At 47.0% G+C, this 22590-nt stretch overlaps 1 protein-coding gene across 1 annotated transcript in view; it reads left to right on the forward strand.

Moving 5' to 3' along the window:
* The window catches only part of cacna1eb (calcium channel, voltage-dependent, R type, alpha 1E subunit b), a gene marked incomplete at its 3' end in the record, with an annotated part of 53832 nt that overhangs the window by 415 nt on the left and 30827 nt on the right, over positions 1–22590 (forward strand). The window contains exons 2-9 of the mRNA XM_079750581.1: positions 5291–5575; positions 8099–8204; positions 8944–9083; positions 16888–16991; positions 17966–18124; positions 20479–20669; positions 21512–21615; positions 22145–22260. Coding sequence (XP_079606707.1) covers positions 5291–5575; positions 8099–8204; positions 8944–9083; positions 16888–16991; positions 17966–18124; positions 20479–20669; positions 21512–21615; positions 22145–22260 — 1205 coding nt within the window. The remainder of the gene's footprint in view (positions 1–5290; positions 5576–8098; positions 8205–8943; positions 9084–16887; positions 16992–17965; positions 18125–20478; positions 20670–21511; positions 21616–22144; positions 22261–22590) is intronic.

The raw sequence follows: 22590 nt of genomic DNA on the forward strand, positions 1-22590 counted from the left end.
GTGTGGGGGGTGGGACGGGTGTCGGGGGGGTCGTTTGAAGCCCCTCCGAGCAGCGCTATCCCGTTCAACAGTCCTAACAATGGGACACGTTTTAAAACTAATTAGCAAAATCGCAGCCTTTAAACCGCCATGTTTATTCATCTACAAAGTGCTTAACATACTTTTTGATTCTGTATGCCATAACTGGAACCAGTAATTAATTTCCCTAGCTTTCATCCGAGGACCACGGTGGCTGATTTGACGGCGAGGGCCTTTCCCTTTCCCTTCCCCTGGTTTTTCAGTTTTATTTGATCTAAATGCCAGCGTGACTGTGTCAGCGATGGGTTAGTCACACGCCAAGCACTGATTGTTATTGGCAGTGCATAGCATGCTTATATGTGGACCTTTAAACGCCGGAGCCACACCCCCGCGGTGAACAGACACACACACACACGCACACGCACGCACACACACACACACACACACACACGCACGCTTGCGTCTGAAGTGGCCCTCCATCCAGAGCAACCCTGACACCCCTCAAGCCCACCCATCCCCCCCGCCGCCTCTATTCCCCTACTCCCACCACCCACTCCACACGTGGTGCATTGTTGGATTTACATCCCCTTCTAATCTCTCTCTCTCTATATATATTCAATCGCTCTCCCTCTCTCTCTCTCTCTCTCTCTCTCTCTCTCTCTCTCCCTCCATCTCTCTCTCTTTCACTCTCTCTCTCTTTTGCTCTCTCTCTCTCTCCCTCCATCTCTCTCTCTTTCACTCTCTCTCTCTTTTGCTCTCTCTCTCTCTCTCTCTCTCTCACTCTCTTGCTATCTCTCCACATCCCTCCCCCTCTCTCTATCACTCTCCCTCGCTTTCTCCCCTTCCCTCTCCCTCTTCCGTATCTATGTGTGATGTATACATATACATATATTTATGCATATAGTATATTACTGTATTTACCTCCCTACACACTTCATTCAATTATTTAATAATTACGTCATTCTTGTCATCCCCTCCCCCCCCCCCCCCCCCCATTTCCTCTTTCCCCTCATCTAATACACACACACGACATGTACACACGTACACACACATCTCAGCCCCCGACAACGCGGCCGTGCCTTCTCCCCGGTGTGGTGTAAAAAGATGGCTCTTCTGATAGAACAATGTGTATTGATGATGCGTGGCCATTAGGGGCTGCTATGGAATCAAACTCGGAGAGCTGAGGCAGAGCCACCTCTGAAAACAGCCCAGCCACATGTGAAAACACAGACCCTGGGAGGCTGTTGAAAACGGAAATGCAACGCTGCCTTTACTCTGCTGAGACCATGACCTTGAATGTCATTGTGTATACGAGGGGGATGCAAATGTCATCCTCGATGTATCTCGCTCGAGCTCCTAGTGTGACTATAAAAACAAATACGTCCTTTGAGTGTTTGTTTTTCGCCGGCTGCATCCTTCAAAACGTGGCTCTAATTTTTTTTACAACGATTTCATTTGTAGTTGAATCGTTGTTTGATTATTCATCAAAATATACATCACATTCACATTTCCGTTTTTTTTTCTTCTCACAACCATATATATACAGTATGTCAGTTAGTTATCGAATCAAAATGACATAACTCAGGAGGCTGAGGCTGTCTGTTGCTAGGTAACGATGGAGGGGGAAATAAAAAAAACGCTAAGACCACTCTAATCAATGTTTCGGTGAAAGCCTGTCTGCAATTACATAAATGCTCTCCAGCGCTACGGCGCTAAGTACACCCATTAGCATTCCAACTCGCAACGCATGTCACCTGCGGGCCCACTTGCTCTGTCTTCCCTCCTCGCGAGCACTCAGGCAGTGACGTCCTGAAACACAAGCCCTTCCCGAGCATCGCACAGCACACACTGCACCGCAGAGAACCAGCCCGTTTTCGCCGTGCCCCCTCCCACTCGTTACCTCCACATCCTGCTGTTTCATTTAAACAAATGTTGATTCGCCGTTTCCGATTCGGTGAAACAGGTGTCGGCGTTTCGATGCAAATGAATGCGATGTTCGCTCTGTGTAGAAGATCCTTCTCAAAGCGCGCGTTTCTCTCAGCGTGAACCTGTGATGAATCCACTCAATTAAATCGTTTAGGTTTGGAGGGGCTTTTGAAGCCGTTCCCCACGTCACATTTACACAGAGGCCCTGTTAACGTGTCACCGTGCTATTTTCAGGACCTACGAGGAGGGCTTTGCGACTGGAGAGCAGGGGTGGTGTTGTTGGTGAACGATTCAAGGCTAACTCCTATAGCTATACTGGGCTGTGATTGCTTCACAGTGGCTTACATCCATCCATCCATCCCTCTCTCCCTCCCACATCTCTAAAACAAACCCAGGCCGGCGTGGGGCGTATAGCCGTGTAGCTGGGAGTGCACTTTGAGGATGTCCACGTAAATCCTTGACATGGTGGCGCAAGAGGCGAAACATGTCGCTGGAGGGAGGGGGGAGTTGGACAAGGAGAAAGTGATTTCTTTAGGAAGAGGTCGCTCTATTGTACAACATGTCTTTTGTTGGCGGAATGAAAAGAATAGAGCAGAAATTCAAGAGAGCTATGTCGCTATGGAAACAACCGCAAAAAGGGAGAGAGTGAGAGAGAGAGAGAGAGAGAGAGAGAGAGAGAGGAGCTGGAAATGTGGCTGTTTGTAGAGACGGACAAACATTTCTGTCTTGCCTTGTCTATTCATTAAATTGTGTCCGTGCGTGTGTGTGTGTGTGTGTGTGTGTGTGTGTGTGTGCGTGTGTGTGTGTGTGATACCCATGATGTGTGAACGCAGGGTGAATGATACCACATTGTCTTAAAGAGGGACACATTGTACAGGGGTTGCGTACAGGGCCTCTTTGCATCATTCTTTTAACAGATTTCTCAATTTCTTTGGGGAATTTCTCACATTCCCAAAATTGCCCACAGCAGCGTTTCTCAGGTGCTTGGACGCCTGTGACACTAAGAGATATTACCCTCTTCTTTTTTTACCCCCAGAATGCAATAATGATGTAGGTTTGGCTCGCTTCACTGCTCACGCTAATAACCGCTAAGGAATGCTAAGGCTTTGCCACACGGTGACACACTCATTAATCGGGGATGCCTTCATTGAATTTTTCCACATTGTTTTTCAACCACACATTTGGATCTGTATATCTGTATTTGTGAAGATGCATACATTGTGAACGCACATATCCCTTTGGTGGTGTGTGTGTTTGTGTGTGTGTGTTTGTGTGTGTGTGTGTGTGTGTGTGTGTGTGTGTGTGTGTGTGTGTGTGTGTGTGTGTGCAGATCTATAGAGCGTTTCCAATGGTAAAAATGTGTATATATTTATACACATTTGATATGTATAAATACACATCCCTTCTCTTTAATCGTATCATATACCCATGACTATTAAACCGGATGAATCTGTTAGGGGAGAGGAAGAGTTGATCATATCCTTTATGGGAACAACATAACGAGTGCCCTGCAGGACGAGAGACAGCACCAGATGGAGAGAGAGAGAGAGCGGGACCACAGGACTAATGGGGTCTGTCTAAACACCCTGAGAGACCCTGCCCTCCTCAGCAGCCCTGAGATCTATCTCATGCTCTATTTCTGGCCCAGTCCTCTCCTCCCAGTATCACCACCATGTGGCCCAGTTTGGTTTCCAATGTGGTGTATGGTTAACCGACTGCATCTATACAGCGCTTTCTAACCAGTGGCCACTCAAAGCGCTATACAATATTGCCTATCAATCACCCATTCACGCACACTTTCAAACCAAGACGGCGCAAGGCGACAGCCAGCTCATCTGGAGCAGTGAGGGTGAGGCGTCTTGCTCAGCGACACCTCGACACTCAGCCAGGAGGAGCTAGGAGATCGAACTAGCAACCTTCCGGTTAACAGCCAACACGCTTTTACCTCCTGAGCCACATGCCGCCCGTGGTATCAGTATGTGCCTGTCTTGATTTAGTAGGACAATATGGCGCTGTTTGTCCTAGTGTGATCAAAAGGCTGTAAGCTGTGCTGTGTGTCACTGTAACAAGTTCAGGTGATGGCTGCACGTACGGGGCGATATATAACTCATTTCACGCTTCTCTGGCTCATGCAACCTGTTGTGCATGTGCCAATGTGCATGTTGTGCGTCGTATTATGTTGCCCGTTGATTGCGCACGTTTATTTCTGCTGGAGTCCAGCGGTGACTGAGGTCAAAGTTGAGCCTTCGGTATATGACCGCTTAGTCTATTTTAGGACCATACATTGGGTACGTTTTTCTTTTCTGAAAAGAAAATACCATTTCAAGTAAGGAAGATGCCATGTATTAAGTATGGACGACTTATTTATCTTTGGGAACCCTTTAGATTAGGGAACATTATTAACCATTAATTAACATTAGAAATGCAGTAGGCCTAAGCATTCACTTAGGGTAACGGCCATGCCCTAACCCTAGCGCCCTTTTCTAATAATACATAATAATCCGTATTACTGCATTAACTAATGGTTCTTAATATACCCTAACTCTCAGGTGTTATTATTTCTGATATCGATTGAGATCACTTTAACACATGTCCCCATCCGTGGTGTTTCCGTGGGAGGGGGCTGAGCAGGGTGCTCTGGCACGCGGTGAGCTAGTGTGCGCTCTCTTTAAATATAGGTGATACCACTGAAGAGACGCGCGCCTCGCGTCGTCAAATCAAGTCTCACAGACAGTCACGTTTACAAATTGCCGTTAAGTCGCTTCAGTCGCTTCCGTCTCTATCGAGATAAACGGTATCGTAGTTTCCCGCGCGAGAAGATGCGTAAAGTTTGTTTGTAGGGCGTGTTTTGGATCGCTCGGTGGAAAGAAAGACGAATTTTTTTTAGCGCACTGACCGACTGATTTAGATTTGGATTTTGAAGAGAGCTGGATGTCTCACCTGTTGGGTGCAGAGATGCGTACCGAGAGCTCGTGGTGATCCACGGGTACCAGGTGGAACAGATGGGAGAACAGAGCGTGCAGCATCTTTGGAGTCTGAGCCACTGACTCTTCCCCAAGTAGATGGATATGTCTCATTTCCCTTCTCCTCTCGTTATTTAAATGAAAAATAAACCATTTTTCGACTGGATATGGCGTTATAGGATACAACAACTTTTGGTATTCTTGGAAATTCTTAAAAACAGTCGGTTGTGAATCTAAAAACAAAAGTGATTTTTTTTTCGCCCGAATCGACGCGGCGCTGGCGAAGGTTTTTCTTTGTGAGAATCGAGTTTACTTTCCTTCCTCCTCCTCCTCCTGCTCCTCCGCCACTTTGAGCCATCGCTATTTCCCCTGTCTCTCCTCAGAATGGCTCGGTTCGGAGACGAGTCCCAGCCGAGCACCATGGACTCCGGAGACGGGGACGTGGAGGGCGGCACGGCCGAGGGACAGGACGCGGTCTCCGCTTCGGGGATGTCCGGGTCCCTGAAGCAAGCCAAGGCTCAGAGGGCTCGGACCATGGCCATGTACAACCCCGTGCCCCACCGGCAGAACTGTCTCACAGTCAACAGGTCGCTCTTCATTTTCGCAGAAGACAACTTCATCCGGAAATACGCGAGGAGAGTCATTGAATGGCCATATCCTTACGCACAGTATATATCTTTATATCATTATAAAATAATAATGGTAATAATAATAATTATATATATATATATATATATATATACACACATAAAACAATCAAATATATACACATTGCCATACATCCCTGATTTATCTCCTCATTGATAATAGTTCCTAATTATTCAGTCAGAAGATGTAATGTAAGCATTGTAGATAGTTTAATTGTTAAACTTCACCATTAAAATATTTGTTATTATTACTGTATTCAAACTTCCAACCATGTCTCTCTCGTCCCCCCTGCATCTCTCCCCCTCTCTCTCCTTATTTGCCTATGATCTCGATAGGCAACAGTTCATCCCTGCAGAAACCAAAGTGTGTAGGCTACCAGCAGAGCCTGAACCCTGTTACATAACTCCACACAGTGAGGAGCAGGGAAGTGAGCAGGGTCTTCTTAAGGCAGTGTTGGGGGTTCTTCTGTGCTTTGCTGCTGCTCCTCAAACTATGGCTGCTCCTTTGGCTCAGAGACAGCAGGGTTAGAGCGAGCATGTGGGAGAAAAGCAGTGGCTGAGGTCGGGGGCGGGACGTGGGCCCAATTATGGACTCTTTACTGTTCACTGGAATATGGCCTTGGCCATGAGTAGGTGTCAGCACAAAAAGATGCTTTGTTTGCTCTGTTTCCCCTTGCGGAAACCTAAACCATTCATTAATTGATTAACAGGCGATTCATTAGTTAGGCCCCGGGGTCCACATTCCCGTAGAGTGGAGAACACAATGCCTCACTCTGGATTAATGCCGTCCTTAGCCTTAATACGAGTGCACATAAACTAATCTCACATCGTTTTTATGTTTCCATTCAGTACAGTAATCATGATTCCCATCCCAGCTCACAAACCAGAAGCGTTTTTATATTGGATGACATCAGTGCTGTTGCACTGCTTTTGATTGCACCGCCAGCCTCCCCATCCTCCATGCATCCTGCGTGTGTCTCACTGTTATCTAACCGCAAGCTCCGCGTGTGTGTGTGCGTGTGTGTGCGTGTGTGTGCGTGTGTGTGTGTGTGTGTGTGTGGGAGGGGAGCTGGGGGTCAAGCCTAGCTGGCCACACGCAAGCAGCAGCAGCAGCAGCAGGGCTGTTCGGTTGCTTCAGTGTTTCTTGCAGCCTTGGCGGAGATGTGCTGTAGCTCTCCTGGTAGGATAACAAAAGAAAGCAGAGGAATAAGGCTGCAGCTGTGATTGGATAGGTTGTGGATGAATAGATAGACGCGGTTTTATGGGTTCTGATTGAAACCTGGTTAGTGGTGGTGACCAGAATGATGGTTATAGTGTTGGGTTGTTGGTGGATCGCGGCTTCATTGTCTTTTTGTCGCAATGGTTAATTTCCCTCGTCTTTGACGAGTTGGAGCCGTGGAGGGGGGGGGGGGGGGGTTTGAGTCGGTTTGAGTCACCGGGGGGTGCCGTCGGCCCTCCCTGAGCCGGTGACCCCGTTTGTCACCCAGAAAAAAACTGGATAATTGATAATCAAGGCAGTGTCTCGTGGGGAGGCAGACTGGTGTGCAAATGGAAACTCTATAGATCTACACACGCACGCACATGCACATACACACAGACACACACACACGTTCCACCAAAGGGATATGTGCGTTCACAATGTTTGCGTCTTCACAACAGGCCCTCAGTACACATACAATGACACTATACAACTACGCATATACCTATACAGTTACACATATAGATTGAACTACACATACACCTATACAGCTACACATATACATTGAACTACACATACCTATACAACTACACATATATCGATACAATTAAAAACACCAGCGACAACACAACGTCAACACAACAGATGCTTTATGGCATAGGGAGTACTGAGAGTGTATTAGCAACAGGGGAATAACCACAGAGCTTTCTGCATCAACCCTGGTTAAATGTGGCTCAGCGCTGAGGACAAAGTCAAAGGAAACACACACTTTACTCCTTCAAAGCCCTCTGCCTCCCCACTGAAGTATTACTTCGTAAAGCACGTTACCATGGATACTGCGTCCTTTCTTGCAGATTGCCTTCAATACAAGAGAAAAATAAACCATTCCATAACAGAGCCGTGTCTCAACTGTCTGTCAACGTTATTTATTTGCCTTCCTGGACAGCAGCTCCCATCACTCAAATAGCCGATCTGTAATTAATGTTCTGCTATGCTCGGAATCCCGTTTAAAAGGAACTTATTTATGAAACAAACTGTGTAGAACAATGTAGTTTAGATAATGTTCAATGCAATGTTTAGGTGTAAGTGTTTTGGGTTTTACTTTGGGTCAGAATGAAGTATTTTCAGAATGAAAAAAATAAGCTTTGAATGTCTTGGAATGTCTTTGAATGTTTTTGAATGTCATTACACTACATCAAAGCATGCTTTAACCAAATATACACAGACCTCACTCTCCTTTTTTATTCTTAACTGTTAATAATTCAACTCAAGCCACGAAAAGATCGATGTATATTCAACTGTTTCGTCTGATGTAAAGTAAAAACCCTTAACTTTGTGGCCTTTACACCGTTTGAGTATATGATCCTAGCCACCATCACCGCCAACTGTGTGGTGCTGGCCTTGGAACAGCACCTCCCTGGGGAGGACAAGACGCCCATGGCCAAGAGACTGGTGAGACCGCATGTCTGCTCCGTCCATCCCCACCACGACTTTATTCCTCCTCAGTGGAAACGCTTGTTTGTTTACTCACTTGTGTTCATGTTTATCCTATGTTTGAGAAAGGTAAATGGTAAATGGACTGCAATTATACAGCGCTTTTCTAACCAATGGCCACTCAAGGCGCTTTACAATATTGCCTGACATTCACCCATTCATGCACACATTCACACACCAACGGCGGTGTCAGCCATGGAAGGCGACAGCCAGCTTGTCAGAGCAGTTAGGGTCAGGCGTCTCGCTCAGGGACACCTCGACACTCAGCTAGGAGGAGCCGGGGATCGGACCAGCAACCTTACGGTTACTAGCCAACCCTGTTCTACCTCCTTCACCACATGCGGCCCATGCCGCACATAGATAGATAGATAGATAGTTATTTATTATCCTCGTAGAGGGAATTCATTTTCACAGACAATGGGTCGTACATTTGAACAGCTCACATGAACAGTGTACACGTTACCTAATAACACATTACAATACAAACAAACGTAGGTCTCCTGAAGACATACAAACACTTAAAAAGAAAGTTTTGGGCTGTTGATCAGGGTTTCTAATAGAATACAATTAACGATGATGATCATGATGATGATGATCAGGATAAGGATGAGCATTATGGATCCGGATAATAACAATAACATGAGTGGTAGTCGTGTTAATATCAACCAACATGATGCGGCTGCGTTCCAATTCACAGGAGAAGACGGAGCCCTACTTCATCGGGATCTTCTGCTTCGAGGCGGGGATCAAGCTACTGGCTCTGGGCTTCGTGTTCCACAAGGGCTCCTACCTGAGGAATGGCTGGAACGTTATGGACTTCATCGTGGTGCTCAGCGGGTGAGTCACACGCGGGGTTCTGCTGCTGGCTGATCAGAGATACTTGGCTTGAAGAAGAACTTGCCAGGCTGTGCGGCGCAGACCATCAGTTTGTCTATCCTTTCTGTCCCGCTGTGAAGCTGCTGCCGGCACTATGACTCTTCTATTAAGTCATTCCTCGGGCACTTTCAGCAGCAGCCGCTCCCAGTGACGCTCTTTTGATACATTTACATTTAGGGGATTCTTTGTTGATGCTTTTATGCAAAGCAACTTACAACCATCCATTCACACATTCACACTCCGGCGGCGGAGTCAACCACGCAGGGCGAGAACAAGCTTGTCAGGAGAAGTTTGGTTGAGGCGTCTTGCTCAGGGACACCTCAACACTCAGCTAGGAGGAGCAGGGGATCGAACTAGCAACCTTCCGGTTACCCTTCAACCCGTTCTCCTCCTGACTGTCTCCCCGATACACAGTCCTTTATGAGTGGGTAGGGGTCAGGCTTCCGGCTCACTGATTTACATTTTCATTAAGGGCGTTTAGTAGACACTTTTATCCAAAGCGACTTACAATAATTACACTTGTTAGAAGAAAGAGAAACAACAATATATCCCTTTCGGTACAGTAAGGATGTTCATAGAACCAAGTGCCAAGCTGTAACAACTGCTAGGTTAACCCATTTCCCGTATACATCAAAGATAGCTCGGATAAGATACTGGAAGATGCTAAGAACATTTTTAAGTGCAAGGACGGTCAACATTCAATAAGTGCGTAAGAGGGGTGTGTGTGTGTGTGTGGGGGGGGGGGGGGGGTATGGGAACAAGGGGGGAGGCTATGCAGTCTAGTTGAACTCTGAACAAGTGAGTCCTGAGTCTGATGCCTGCAGGCTACACGCAGGGCATGTTGCTATCGGCTTAACCTTTTGTCTGTGCTCCTGATTCAGCCTGAAGCCAACACTACTGTAGTCCATCCATCCTCCATCACTCCGAACGCTGATATAACCACCCTGCTAAAGGTCATGGAGTGGCCTCCTGGCTTGAATTTTGTTTTTCCGTCCTGTTTCTTTCTGCTGGCACATTGGCCGCGATTGTAGGCATGGCGATGGAGAAGAAAACAGAGTGTTTACCAGAGCATACTCAGGTTATGTAGCCAGCAGATAGGTGGGTGGCGGAGTGAATTGGCTGTAATGTATAATAGCCTGCTACAGTTCGCCTTCCGCACCTCTGTGAATTAAATTGTAAGCTACCCAACAAAGATATATATATATATATATAGAGAGAGAAAGAGAGAGAGAGAGAGGGAGAGAGAGAGAGAGAGAGAGAGAGAGAGAGAGAGAGAGAGAGAGAGAGTTAAAGGGATAAAGAGAGATGTAAATGAAAAATATTGAGTATAGAGAGAGAGAGAGAGAGAGAGAGAGACTTTACATCACAAGACGGGAAAAAGGAAGAAAGGCAAAGTTGCAAATCAGAGAGTGATGCGAAAGAGGAAGGAGGAGGCTGAAATTATCAATAGAGGTGACGGTGCATGGAGGCAGTGGTGCCTCCGGTGCTGACCACTGATGGGCGAGCTGGAAAGACGTTGTCACCGTTACTAAGATATGACGTGATTGAGTGCCTTCACTGAGCCATTTTGACGTCACTACGAAGGGACACCTTTTGACGAGGTGTGTGTGGTTGTTTGGAGCTCTGTCTGGGGGATGGGTTGATGTTGATGGCCCCGTCCGAGAGAGGGTTAAGACTTTCGGACACTTAAAGTATGTGTGTGGACATGTGGAGCTCGGTCAGGGATGCAGTTGAGTTTCATGTCCGCGTCTGAGAGCTAATTTTTTACTTAATATTTTACTGAATACAATTATTACCATAACTTCAATATTTGCATGTAATCAGTTACAAAAAACATTGTGAGTTAACTGAACCTATTCGGTTTTACAGTTCAGGAGAAGCCTTGCATGTTGGGTTCACCTTTGGCGCTAGCCTGTTTACACAAACGTCTGATTTTGATGTCATGTTGATCCGGCCCAAGCTTTTTGACTTTATTGACGTTTATTCACCACAGTCGACCTCTCGAATGGATTCTCAAAGTGAATTGGGGACGGCCGAAATCCTGGGTCTTGAGTAACCGGCGGTCCTCATTCTCGAAAGCTACAACGTCAGGTGTCCCTGCGTCAGCTTATTGGCTAAACTGACGTTGCTATGTGTATGTCCTGTGTCAGCGATTAGCTGTGTGGCTTCATCGCCATGGCAATGTTTCTAACATCGCAGAAATATGTAGTTAGCGGGCCATGCAGGATTTCGAATTCACCCTCCGAACATCATGATTTATATTTTAGATACTACACGTTATTTTGCATTTTTTATGCAAACCGACTTAAAATATGTAATTATAAAAAATAAAAAAAATCCTCTGGGCGGCAGACGTCCTCTGTGGTTTGCTGGTTGCTTCATGTATGTAGCAGTTAAACATATATGTTTACCCACATGCTGATTTATTCATTGTGCCGGGGCGAGAGCTATTGACCATGAGAGGTTAGCCGTGTGCGGTTAAGTGTACGCTATTCATGGAAGATTGCTGTTGGCGCTTTGACATCTGATTCCGACCCCACACCCACATCTCTATCTATCGTCCTCTCCTTTTTATCCAATCTCTGTTTCCTCCTCTCCTTCTCCGTAACTTTCATCGGTTCTGACTGGATTCTCTTACATAAAAGCAATAGCAGTAGGTCTGTCACGTTGAAAGACAATTTAGCTCTGGTTTGCATATATGCAGTGTGTTTTGTGGTAGAACCCGCTGGCTCACAGTGTGCTGAGCAGCCTGGCTGAGGAGGCATGAGGTCTTTAACGACTGATAGAGGCATCGATATTATTGTATTTTTCCAATCACCGCTACTCTCCTTTACTTTAAACGGTCGCGGTCATGATGATTGATCCATCGACAGGACACAATGTACATTCAGTTAGTTGGTATCGTTTTTCAGTTAGTTAAAATCAGTGTAGAGTAAAGCATAGATAAAACCGAAGCCTCGTTCATGAATGGATGAAGAGCCAATATCGAATATACAATTTAGGTTTAGCTGTGTGCGTGTGTGTGTGTGCTTTTGTTTGTGTGTGTGTGTGTGTTTGTTCTTGTGTGTGCGTGCATGTCTGCGTGGGTGTCTGCGTGCATGTGTGTGTGATACATTACATTGTAAAGTCAAGCAGGCTTCACTACATTAGCGGGAGTGGTTCTAAATATTGCCCATTAGTAAAAAAAAAAAGGACTTTGTTTGTATAACGTTTGTTTTTAGACACATGAATTAAAGGGCCTTATACAAACAGTGGGTATGATCCGAGATCTCTTCACCATCATCTGTCCATCATGGAGCGAACCCACAACACAGGGCCGGGACAGCTGCTGATGGCCGACCTGGTTTCCTTCCGCCCTTTTACGTGACACACTTTCCCAGTGGCACGTCTGTCTCTCAAACCTCTGTCGCTGCCATCCGTCTGAATCTCAGCCCGCCATTCTGGGGGCCCGCTGGAAGTAAGGCAGACTTAAAAGAAAAAAAGCACACGTGTCGCTCTGGGGCCCCCGGGGGCCCAGAAGCAGGCCAGTGGGCCATCACTGGCGGCGAGTCATTCCATTTGGTATTAACGAATCGCTCTTCGGGGGTCTGCTGGGATTTCAGCTCAATTAAAATCCTTAATCTGACTGAAGAGTGTGTCGCAAAAAATTGAAGAACCCAGGGCCCCGACTCTGCAAAGGAAGATGAGTGTGTTCGTCAGGACGGCTGAGGTGGTCAGTTAGAGCTCCGGGAGAATTTAGATTTCACACGTTGGTTTGGGTGTCCCTGATTGACAGCAGGGGGGGGGGGCATCACAGGCATCACAGTTCTGCGGTTGTGATGCCATTTCGTAAATAGGGTTTTAGCAGCTGTCAACAACCTTGGACTTAAATTGTTGCTTAACCCTGTGTGTGTATGTGTCTGTGTGTGTGTGTGTGTGAGTTTATCCAACTTGTGCATGTTTGTGGTGAATGCATGTGACTCTGTGTGTGCGTGCATTTGTGTGTGTGTGTGTTTGTGTGTGTGTGTGTGTGTTTGTATGAGTTTACGCAATGCATGCATGTTTGTGGTGAATGCATTCGTCTGCATGTGAGTGTGTGTGTGTGTGTCTGTTTGGGTGTGTGTATGAGTGAGTTGAATGAGTGTGTGTGGGATTGCACAATGGCTGTGCACGCCTCTGCATTCCTGCGAGGCGGCGTACGGTTTCTCGTATTGGTGGTCGTCTGCCGTCTCTCTTGCAGTGTGCCGCACTTCACTAAAAACGCTGCTCTTTAGATGGGATGAATAATCACAATTGGGTGGGTGTTCTGAATGATTCATTAGCCATCTGGCAAAAAGACCCAAGAGTGAGCCCCTTCAAAGGCGTGTTCCTGTGTACACACACACACACACACACACACACACACACACACACACACACACACACACACACACACACACATATGCGTCTGTGCGTGTGTGTGTGTGTGGGTGTGTCTGTGTGTGTACGTGTGTGTTTGTGTGTTCATGTGTGCGCTGGCGTGTGTCTCAATTAGTTTGTTGAGTTGCAAAGTCCTACCTTAACGCAAAGTGCAACACTTGAGTGCTCAAGCCGCACTAATAACTGTAATAAGAAAGTATACAGACTTCTGTCAATTGTGAGTCCCCCCCCCCCTTGGCCAGGGGACTCACACACACAACGCTCCAAGACGCTACTGGCTCCAAGCCCCTACAACAGGTCTCCCGTCTCGTGGCTGTGGTATTGTCTCCAAACCAGTGCTCCCAGTTGAGCCCCCCTAACACTGGTTGATAATCTGGGGTGCTGGGCCACTCCTGCGGGGAACACCCATCACCCAGCCGCTGGTTCTGTGACTACTAATGAACACATGTCTTTTTTTATGACATGAAATCCCAACAGGATGGCAGTGAAATGTCCTTTTTTGCCATTAGGAGCATTATTTTTCTACTCGCCTCGACGAAGCCCACCCATTAATGTGTCACGGAATACACTGATATGCTTGGAACTGCTCATTAAAACACACAGAGCTTTGTCCTGATGGTTAGCAACGTGCTGGTTACCGTTGGACGGTGGCGTGTATGTGTCTGTGTGTGTGCGTTTGTGGGTGTGTGTTTGAGCGAGTGTGCGCCCGTGCGTGTTTGCATGTGTGTGTGCTTGTCTCCGTGTCCGTGCATGTGTGCATGCGCGTGTGTGTGCGTGTGTGTATGTGTGGGCGTGTCCTCATGTGAGTGTGTTTCAGTGGTGTGTTCTGGGTGTAGGTGGAGGTGTGTGGGTGAGGCTGCATTCTGTGCATGTAATGAATTCGTCCTCTTCAAAGCCAGTTTCCCACAAACACAGCAGAGCGTGAAAAGATTAGTCTCTCGACGTGAACATAAGCGCAGATCTGCATGTGCAGATCCGCTCGTGCACGGCTGAATATTGGTTTCACAGAGCGGCTCTACTGCTTTATCTGCCGTGGATTCTATTCCATACGGCCCCTGTTGCTTCTAGTTTGCGGGGACGCTGTTTTAGTCCAACCGGCATGTATGCTAATTCCACTCATTTGTTAAAACACTGGAACAGAACCCTGAAATGTGTAGTCCTCTCTCCGGGTCTGAGAGGAGGAAGCGATTAGCGGACTGCCACAAGCAACCAGCAGCAACGCTTTGTGTTTTGTTGGGTTGTGTTTAGTGAGTAGCCTCGACGGAGACACTGCCTTGTGTCTCTTTGTTCTGGTGGTTTGAAGGCTGTGTTGATGGACTCCCACACCTCTCTCTCCCTCTCTCTCTCTCTCTCTCTCTCTCTCTCTCTCTCTCTCTCTCTCTCTCTCTCTCTCTCTCTCTCTCTCTCTCTCTCTCTCTCTCTCCCCATTCCCTCTTTTCCCATCTCCATCTTTCTCCTTATTTAGTACCCTCTCCCTCCCTCACTCTCTCTCTCTGCCTCCTTCACAGATCTGTTGCCTGTCTTTCAGGCATAAATATATTCATACTCACACACAAAAACAAACACACACGCACACGCACACAAACACACACACACACATACACACAGTGACTGCATACCGCTCACTCATTCTTAGTGCCCTCTCACTTAGGCCCTCCCCCTCTCTCTCTCGTCTCTCACTCTTCTACCTCTCTCTCATCTCTCTCTCTTGCTGTCTCTCTCTCTCTCTTTCTCTCTCACTCTCTTTCTCTCTCTCATTCTCTTGTCTCGTTATTGCTCTCGTTTTCAACCTCTCTATCTCTACTCAATATCTTTCTTTTTTATCTACATCTCTCTCACTCTCTTTATCCCCCTCTCTCTATCCCTCTCCCTCCCTCATAATCTCTCTCTCCCTCATAATCTCTCTCTCCCTCATAATCTCTCTCTCGTTATCTATCTCTCTCTCTCTCTCGTTATCTCTCTCCCTCGCTATCTTTCTCTCTCTCTCTCTCTCTCTGTCTCTCTCTCTCGTTATCTCTCTCTCGATATCTTTCTCTCTCTCTCTCTTTCTCTCTCTCTCTCTCTCTCTCTCTCTCTCTCTCTCTCTCTCTCTCTCTCTCTATTTCTCACTGCTTTCAGTGGAGCTTTTGCGTGGGCCCACACTTGAGTTCTTGCCATGTGCTTTCTGCCCCCCTGTTCACACACACACACACACACACACACACACACACACACACACACACACACACACACACACACACACACACACACACCTCCCCCACACTTTACAGTACTATCCAAATATTACACGCGAGCGTGCGCGGTGTATGCGTGAGTGTATTTCAGAGAGTGAGCGAGCGATGGACAGAAAGATAAAGTGATGGTTATGTTCATGAATATTTTTGCTGAACTATAACAAACATGGCAAAAACTGGCATATATTGCAGTCCCTTAGCATTGCCGTGACGTTTTGCTTAACAATCGTTTCATCCTCTGGGACACCATGCAGGAGTAAGGCCAACACATCATCTTGTATTTGGTTGTGTGTTATATTTAATAAAATAAAAAAAATAAAATGTATTAGTAATTATTACTTGTGTCCTTGGGTTTTAGCTCAGGGTTCACACTGCAACCCATCCTTTCTGTCCAATGTTGGTTTCCGTGTGTGTGTGTGTGTGTATGTGTGTGTGTGTGTGTGTGGGTGGTTGGATCAATGTGTATGTGGGCAGGTAGGAGCATGCCTGTAAGGTATATGTGGCTCTGTGTGTCGAGATATATATGGTTTATCTCAATCAAAGACCTCTACACAATTTCCGAAATTGCCTATGATACTCACTCACGTACTCGCTTGCTCACATAAGGTCAAAATATAATCATTAACCAACCGTTTGATTGTGTATTATTGATCTATATTTGTTTAAATGGTTTTCCTGGTAATTGGCCTGTCTATATACACTGTGTGTTTATATGTGTGGGTGGGTGTGTGTGTGTGTGTGTGTGTGTGTGTGTGTGTGTGTACTTTTGCGTGTGAGTGTGCATGTGTTTATAGGTGTGTTTATGTGCATGTGTGTGTGTGTGTGTGTGTGTGTGTGTGTGTGTGTCTGTGTCTGTCTGTCTGTTTATAAGGGTGTGTGTGTGTGTGTGTGTGTGTGTGTGTGGGGGGGGTGCATGTGTTTGTGTGTGTGTGCGTCTGTTTATATGCGTGTGTTTGTGTGTGTGGGTGCGTGTGTGTGTGTTTGTTTGTGTGTGTTTATATGCCTGTGTGTGTGTGTGTGTGTTTGTATGTTGCTGTGTGTGTGCGCGTATGTGTCTGTTTATACCTGTGTGTATGCCTACCTATGTTTATATATATATGTGTGTGTGTGTGTGTGTGTGTGTGTGTCTTCAGGATCATGGCGACTGCAGGGGCCCACATGAACATCCCGGTGGACCTGCGGACCCTGAGGGCCGTGAGGGTCCTGAGACCCCTCAAGCTGGTCTCTGGAATCCCAAGTACGTCTCTTCATAAACACACACACGTCAGGCATTCAAACACAGAGGCTGCACGATAACAGAGCAAGACGACTATAAACAAAACTGTTGAAATTAAGGATTGTCAGCACTCCGCCTGAACCCCATCAATCAGGATCAACCTTTAAAACAAAGATGGTTATCGTATAAGAATGAGTTATCCTTGGAAGGAGGGATCCCCCACTCTGCGTTCCTTCTCTAGATTTCTTCCTTGCTAATTAAGGGAGTTTTTCCTTGTCCTCTCGGGGGCTAGGGTCATGGGAGGGTTCTTAAACATATAGCCGGTTAAGCCCTTCGAGACTATACCTGTGATTAAAGGCTAGAAAAATAAAATGGAATTGAATTGGATTGAATCTTTAGGATTATTACACGGGGACAGTTTACGATACAGATATTGCACCGGAGATAGCCACAAGTTAGTTAGCATATGAAGCCCCTGGCCTGGAGATGTGAACAACTTCGCCAACCCAACAGAAGATGAGACTTAGCTTCTTCCTCCAGGCTGTCAGGAACATTAATGCCAACCCCCGCCGGTGTCCCCTTCAAGTCACTCGCACACACTCTCTGTAACTGACAGCCTCAATATAATACTACCGGTACCTGCCATCGGAAATCGCAAACAGTCACCTCTTCATTCAATACACTATTTACATGCTTCAATAGCATACCAGTTCTATATATTTATACTGCTTTGCTTTCTTTTGAAATTACGTAGCTTTTATACTTATCTATATCTATTTACTATCTACATAATTGTAGATAGTAACACTATCTGCACAGCTTCTGCAGCACTGTCAGTTTGTCAAATCCCCGTAGACCTGAATGCACGTGACAAACAAAACTCTTGAATCTTGAAAGAAAGAAGTTGAGATTCTACCTCTGCCTCATTGGTTGAGACCTTGGTCCCACATGATCACATGCTCCTCCGCGTGTCTCTCTGTGTGCCCCCCCCCCAGGCCTGCAGATCGTGCTGAAGTCCATCATGAAGGCCATGATCCCGCTGCTCCAGATCGGCCTGCTCCTGTTCTTCGCCATCCTCATGTTCGCCATCATCGGCCTGGAGTTCTACAGCGGGAAGCTCCACCACACCTGCCAGCCCTCCATGGACATCCTCGGTGAGGTCCCGGAGCAGCTTCAGAATCAGAATGGGAATCCAAATCCAAATCCGAATAGCGTACACAAGTACAAAAGTAGGCCTGCGTGTGCCTGTGTGTTTGTGTGCGTGTGTGGGCGTGTCCGTGTGCGAACAAGTGTGTTTCAGTGGCGTTCTGGGTGTAGGTGGAGGTGTGTGGGTGAGGCTGCATTCTGTGCATGTAATGAATTTGTCCTCTTCAAAGCCAGTTCCCTACAACACAGCCCAGCTTGAAAAGATTGTTCTCTTAACGTGAACATAAGCGCAGATCTGCGCTTATGTTCCCAAGAGTAAAATTCTAAGACTTGGTTCCTCAACAACCACACAACTCAACATAGCAGCAATACAAGATAAAGTAAATAAGTTAGTTACAATTATGTCAAATATGTAAAAATAAGTAGTAGACGTGGTAGTGGTACCAGCCAAGGTTGATTGTAGAGCACATTACAGAAATATGTATTTAATAATCTGTTTTTGTAGCGTCTGGTTTTGGGCTAGTGGATTCAGTTTCGATTCAGTTCCTAACAGCCTGATGGTGTCCGGTCCATGGCTTTTTTGTTTTTTTGCTGTTTGCTGATTTCAGTTCAGAAACCGGAAGCTCGGTTGAAATCATCTCAAACGTTGGTTTTGTTGGTTGAAGGTCAAAGCGACACAGAAATATAATTTCCCGCACAGATGTCAATGAAATCGCCCCATTTATAACCTCACTAATGGGGGATCCAGCAGGAGTACTGTGTTGTAGCAGAGCTTCTGGGGGGAGACGGCACAGAGCCTGGGCCGGAAACCAGGAGCTAACAGGGGCGTTTAGAAGTGTGTTTCTACAGTGTCTGCAGTCTGCACAGTGTTGGTCTGAAACCTTTACACACACTTTTATAGTTTGCCAGTGCTGGCGAGTGAGTTTGTGTTTGCTGTGACTAACAAATCACGCCAATGATTCCCCGCCTCAATCAACATCATTGGTCAAACTGAAACGCCTGGTTCACCCTAGATTTGACCGGCTGTTTTAGATCATTTACCTAAATTCTGAACTGTGATACCCTTATCACATCGGTATTCTGTGTTCAATTTTGCACCGCAAAAAAACAAGCAAGACCTATCATACGAATTAGTCACTTCAGTGATGAACTCTTTCGATCACTTACAGCAAAAAGTCCCCCAACCGACTGGTGTGACTGTTTTTCCTTCCCTTCAAGGAGAGGGGCTGGGGACGTCTTTGTTTCGGTAACTGTGGGTTTGAGAGATCACGGCAGGAGCGGGCCCAGGGGTATCATTAGAGACGTGGGATGCTGCTGGTTCATTTCGCCACATTTTAATTAGCTAACAAATACTCTGTAATCACAGCAGCCACAACACACGACTCAGTACGGCGTGGACTGACGGCAGGCTGCTCTATGATTAGACCCGTTCCATTGATCAGTAATATTTGAGTTATACCTTCCAGATGCCTTATTTATACAGACGGAGGAGGAACAAGCCGCAATGGAGAAGTGTCTGTTTTCAATTGGCTAGCTAAAGCAACCCATTCCGTATTCTTTACATTCAGGGCATTTAGCAGACGCATTTATCCAAAGCGACTTACAACCGTTCATACACACATTCACACACCGTAGGCAGAGTGAACCACGCAAGGCGACAGCCAGCTCATCGGAAGCAGTAAGGGTTAGGTGCCTTTCTCATTGACACTAGGAGGAGCCGGGTATAGAAATTGCAATCTGCTTACCAGTCATCCCGCTCTACCTCCTGAGCTAAGGTGACCCCCAGTATTCTTCAAACACCCTCTGAGCTATATGCGCTAAGGAACAGAACAAGTGTGCATAACCAGTGCTTCTTTCAACCCAAGGCTGGTTTTTAACATATATATCACAAATTCTCCGGGAAACGTGTCTATATCGCCAGCTAATACATCTGAGGGCCATCGGCTCCCTGAAGCGACGGTGGTTTTCTGAGTTATCTGGGAGCTGGAGCGGATTATTGATCAACGGAGCTCATTCAGAATTACATGTGGAATAGACTAAACAAACTGAAGAGAACCAAAGAGTCTGCTGCTGGCAGACAGAAATATCTGCAGACACTACTAAGACCACATGGCAAAGGACGGCAAGCAAACACGTGATATGTGGATCTCACAACCCTAACAATTTATTATATTATTTGTGTCTGCACTCAAGCCAATCCTTTGCTGAGTGTGTGTTTGTGTGACCACAATGACAGATGTATTGTGATCTTTTTAAAGTCGCAATACTTCTAAAAGATCAAGCCTTTATTAATCACAATGCCGGATCACTATATCCGTCAATGCCATCTGATACCAATGGCTGCTGCTGTCCTATCTGGTAGAGAACGAGACAGTGGACTCGACGGAGGTGGCGTTTGCGTGCGGCATGCGGAAGTGTCCGGAGCGTTACGACTGCAACGACAGCTGGATCGGCCCCAACGACGGCATCACGCAGTTCGACAACATCCTGTTCGCCGTGCTCACCGTGTTCCAGTGCATCACCATGGAGGGCTGGACCGCCGTGCTCTACAATGTAAGGACCCCCCCCTCGTTACGGCAATGGGTTAACCTAGACCCTCCCTCCTCGTTACGGCAAGTTCTTAAGCAAGATACTGCGTCTAAGAGTAGAGTGTACCAACACACAAACGACCATAAATATCTATACAGTTGGACGTCCTCGACTAAGAATTTGCGTAGTCTAATCTGATTCGTCAGGCCAGACCCATTGTTAATAATATTTGTTAAAAAACGAATAATATACAATATATTCATTAATATATGCGGCTGAAAGATGGTAGCTCTGCATTCAATGTGACAGAAAATATAGGCCCATATTAGCCTCATGTACTATTATATTATAGGCTTATGTAATATACCTTAATATAATAAACCGAATGCATGAAATAAAACAGTGGCCGGTCTCTGTGTGGACAGAAAAATCTGTTCTGTGTGATAACGCACGGTTTTCATATATGATCAGGACAAAACGTGCAGCAATAAAGACAATTTATTGGCTTTAGAATGATTACACATTTAATACGTGAATAATACGCTTAGGTGTATAGAACAAATGCAGCGCCGTTCAGTTTAGCAGAAGAGTGTAAATGCACCACAGAGTACTGACACAGTTTGCATTTGAATTTTCTTAATCGTATTTAATGTTTAGAAATGCTGCCAAACCTTAAAAAAAAAAAGGACACTTTGTTTCGGCCTAGTGTAACCGTCTAGAATTTGCTCTACTCCAAATATGAAATGATTGGATAGTGCCACTGCCGTAAGACACAGGGGTTATGAAACACAGAATAAGGGTCTTTATTGAAGCGAAACGTGACACACAAAACACACAAAAACGTATGTGTACTTATTCATGTTTAGACGAACGACGCCTTGGGTTTCACCTGGAATTGGATTTACTTTATTCCTCTCATCATCATCGGCTCGTTCTTTGTCCTCAACCTGGTTTTGGGTGTCCTCTCTGGGTGAGTATGTGTGCGTGTGTGTCTTTGTGTGCGTACTTGTGTGTGTGCGTTCATGCGTGCGTCCCTCAGCCCTTCCTTTCCTCACCCCTGTCCTTCCCTCAGCCCTTCCTTTCCTCACCCCTGTCCTTCCCTCAGCCCTTCCTTTCCTCACCCCTGTGCTCTCCTCCCCCCTCCCTCCCCTCACCCCTTCCTTCCCTCACCCCTTCCTCCCCTCCCCTCTCCCTCCCTCCCCTCACCCCTGTGCTCTCCTCCCCCCTCCCTCCCCTCACCCCTTCCTTCCCTCACCCCTTCCTCCCCTCCCCTCACCCCTCCCTCCCCTCACCCCTGTGCTCTCCTCCCCCCTCCCTCCCCTCACCCCTCCCTCCCCTCACCCCTGTGCTCTCCTCCCCCCTCCCTCCCCTCACCCCTTCCTTCCCTCACCCCTTCCTCCCCTCCCCTCACCCCTCCCTCCCCTCACCCCTGTGCTCTCCTCCCCCCTCCCTCCCCTCACCCCTCCATCCCCTCACCCCTGTGCTCTCCCCCCCCCCAGGGAGTTTGCCAAGGAGAGGGAGAGGGTGGAGAACCGCCGTGCCTTCATGAAGCTGCGGCGGCAGCAGCAGGTGGAGCGCGAGCTAAACGGCTACCGGGCCTGGATCGACCGGGCAGGTACTGTGGACACGAGGGCCCCTGCTGGTCCCCGGAGGGCACACAAAGGGGGAAGGGAGGTTTAGCTCAGGAGGGAGAGTGGGTTGACTGGCAACCAGAAGGTCGCTAGTTCGATGGCCGGCTCCTCCTAGCTGGAGCTCCTAGAGTGTCGAGGTGAGCGAGGCACCTCACCCTAACCTCTCCTGATGAACGTGGCTGTGTGTCTGCGGGCGTTTTCCCTGCTTGGGGCCTCCCCAGTGTCTCCCTCCGTTCAGCGGGTTCCTCAAAGTGCTCCCCCTCGTCGGAGAGTTTGATTAGTGATGGGTGATCAGAGGCAGTCGTGGTGCTGAT

This window comes from Pollachius pollachius (genome assembly GCF_949987615.1).
Source record: "Pollachius pollachius genome assembly, chromosome: 14".
In the NCBI taxonomy this organism is placed as follows: domain Eukaryota; kingdom Metazoa; phylum Chordata; class Actinopteri; order Gadiformes; family Gadidae; genus Pollachius; species Pollachius pollachius.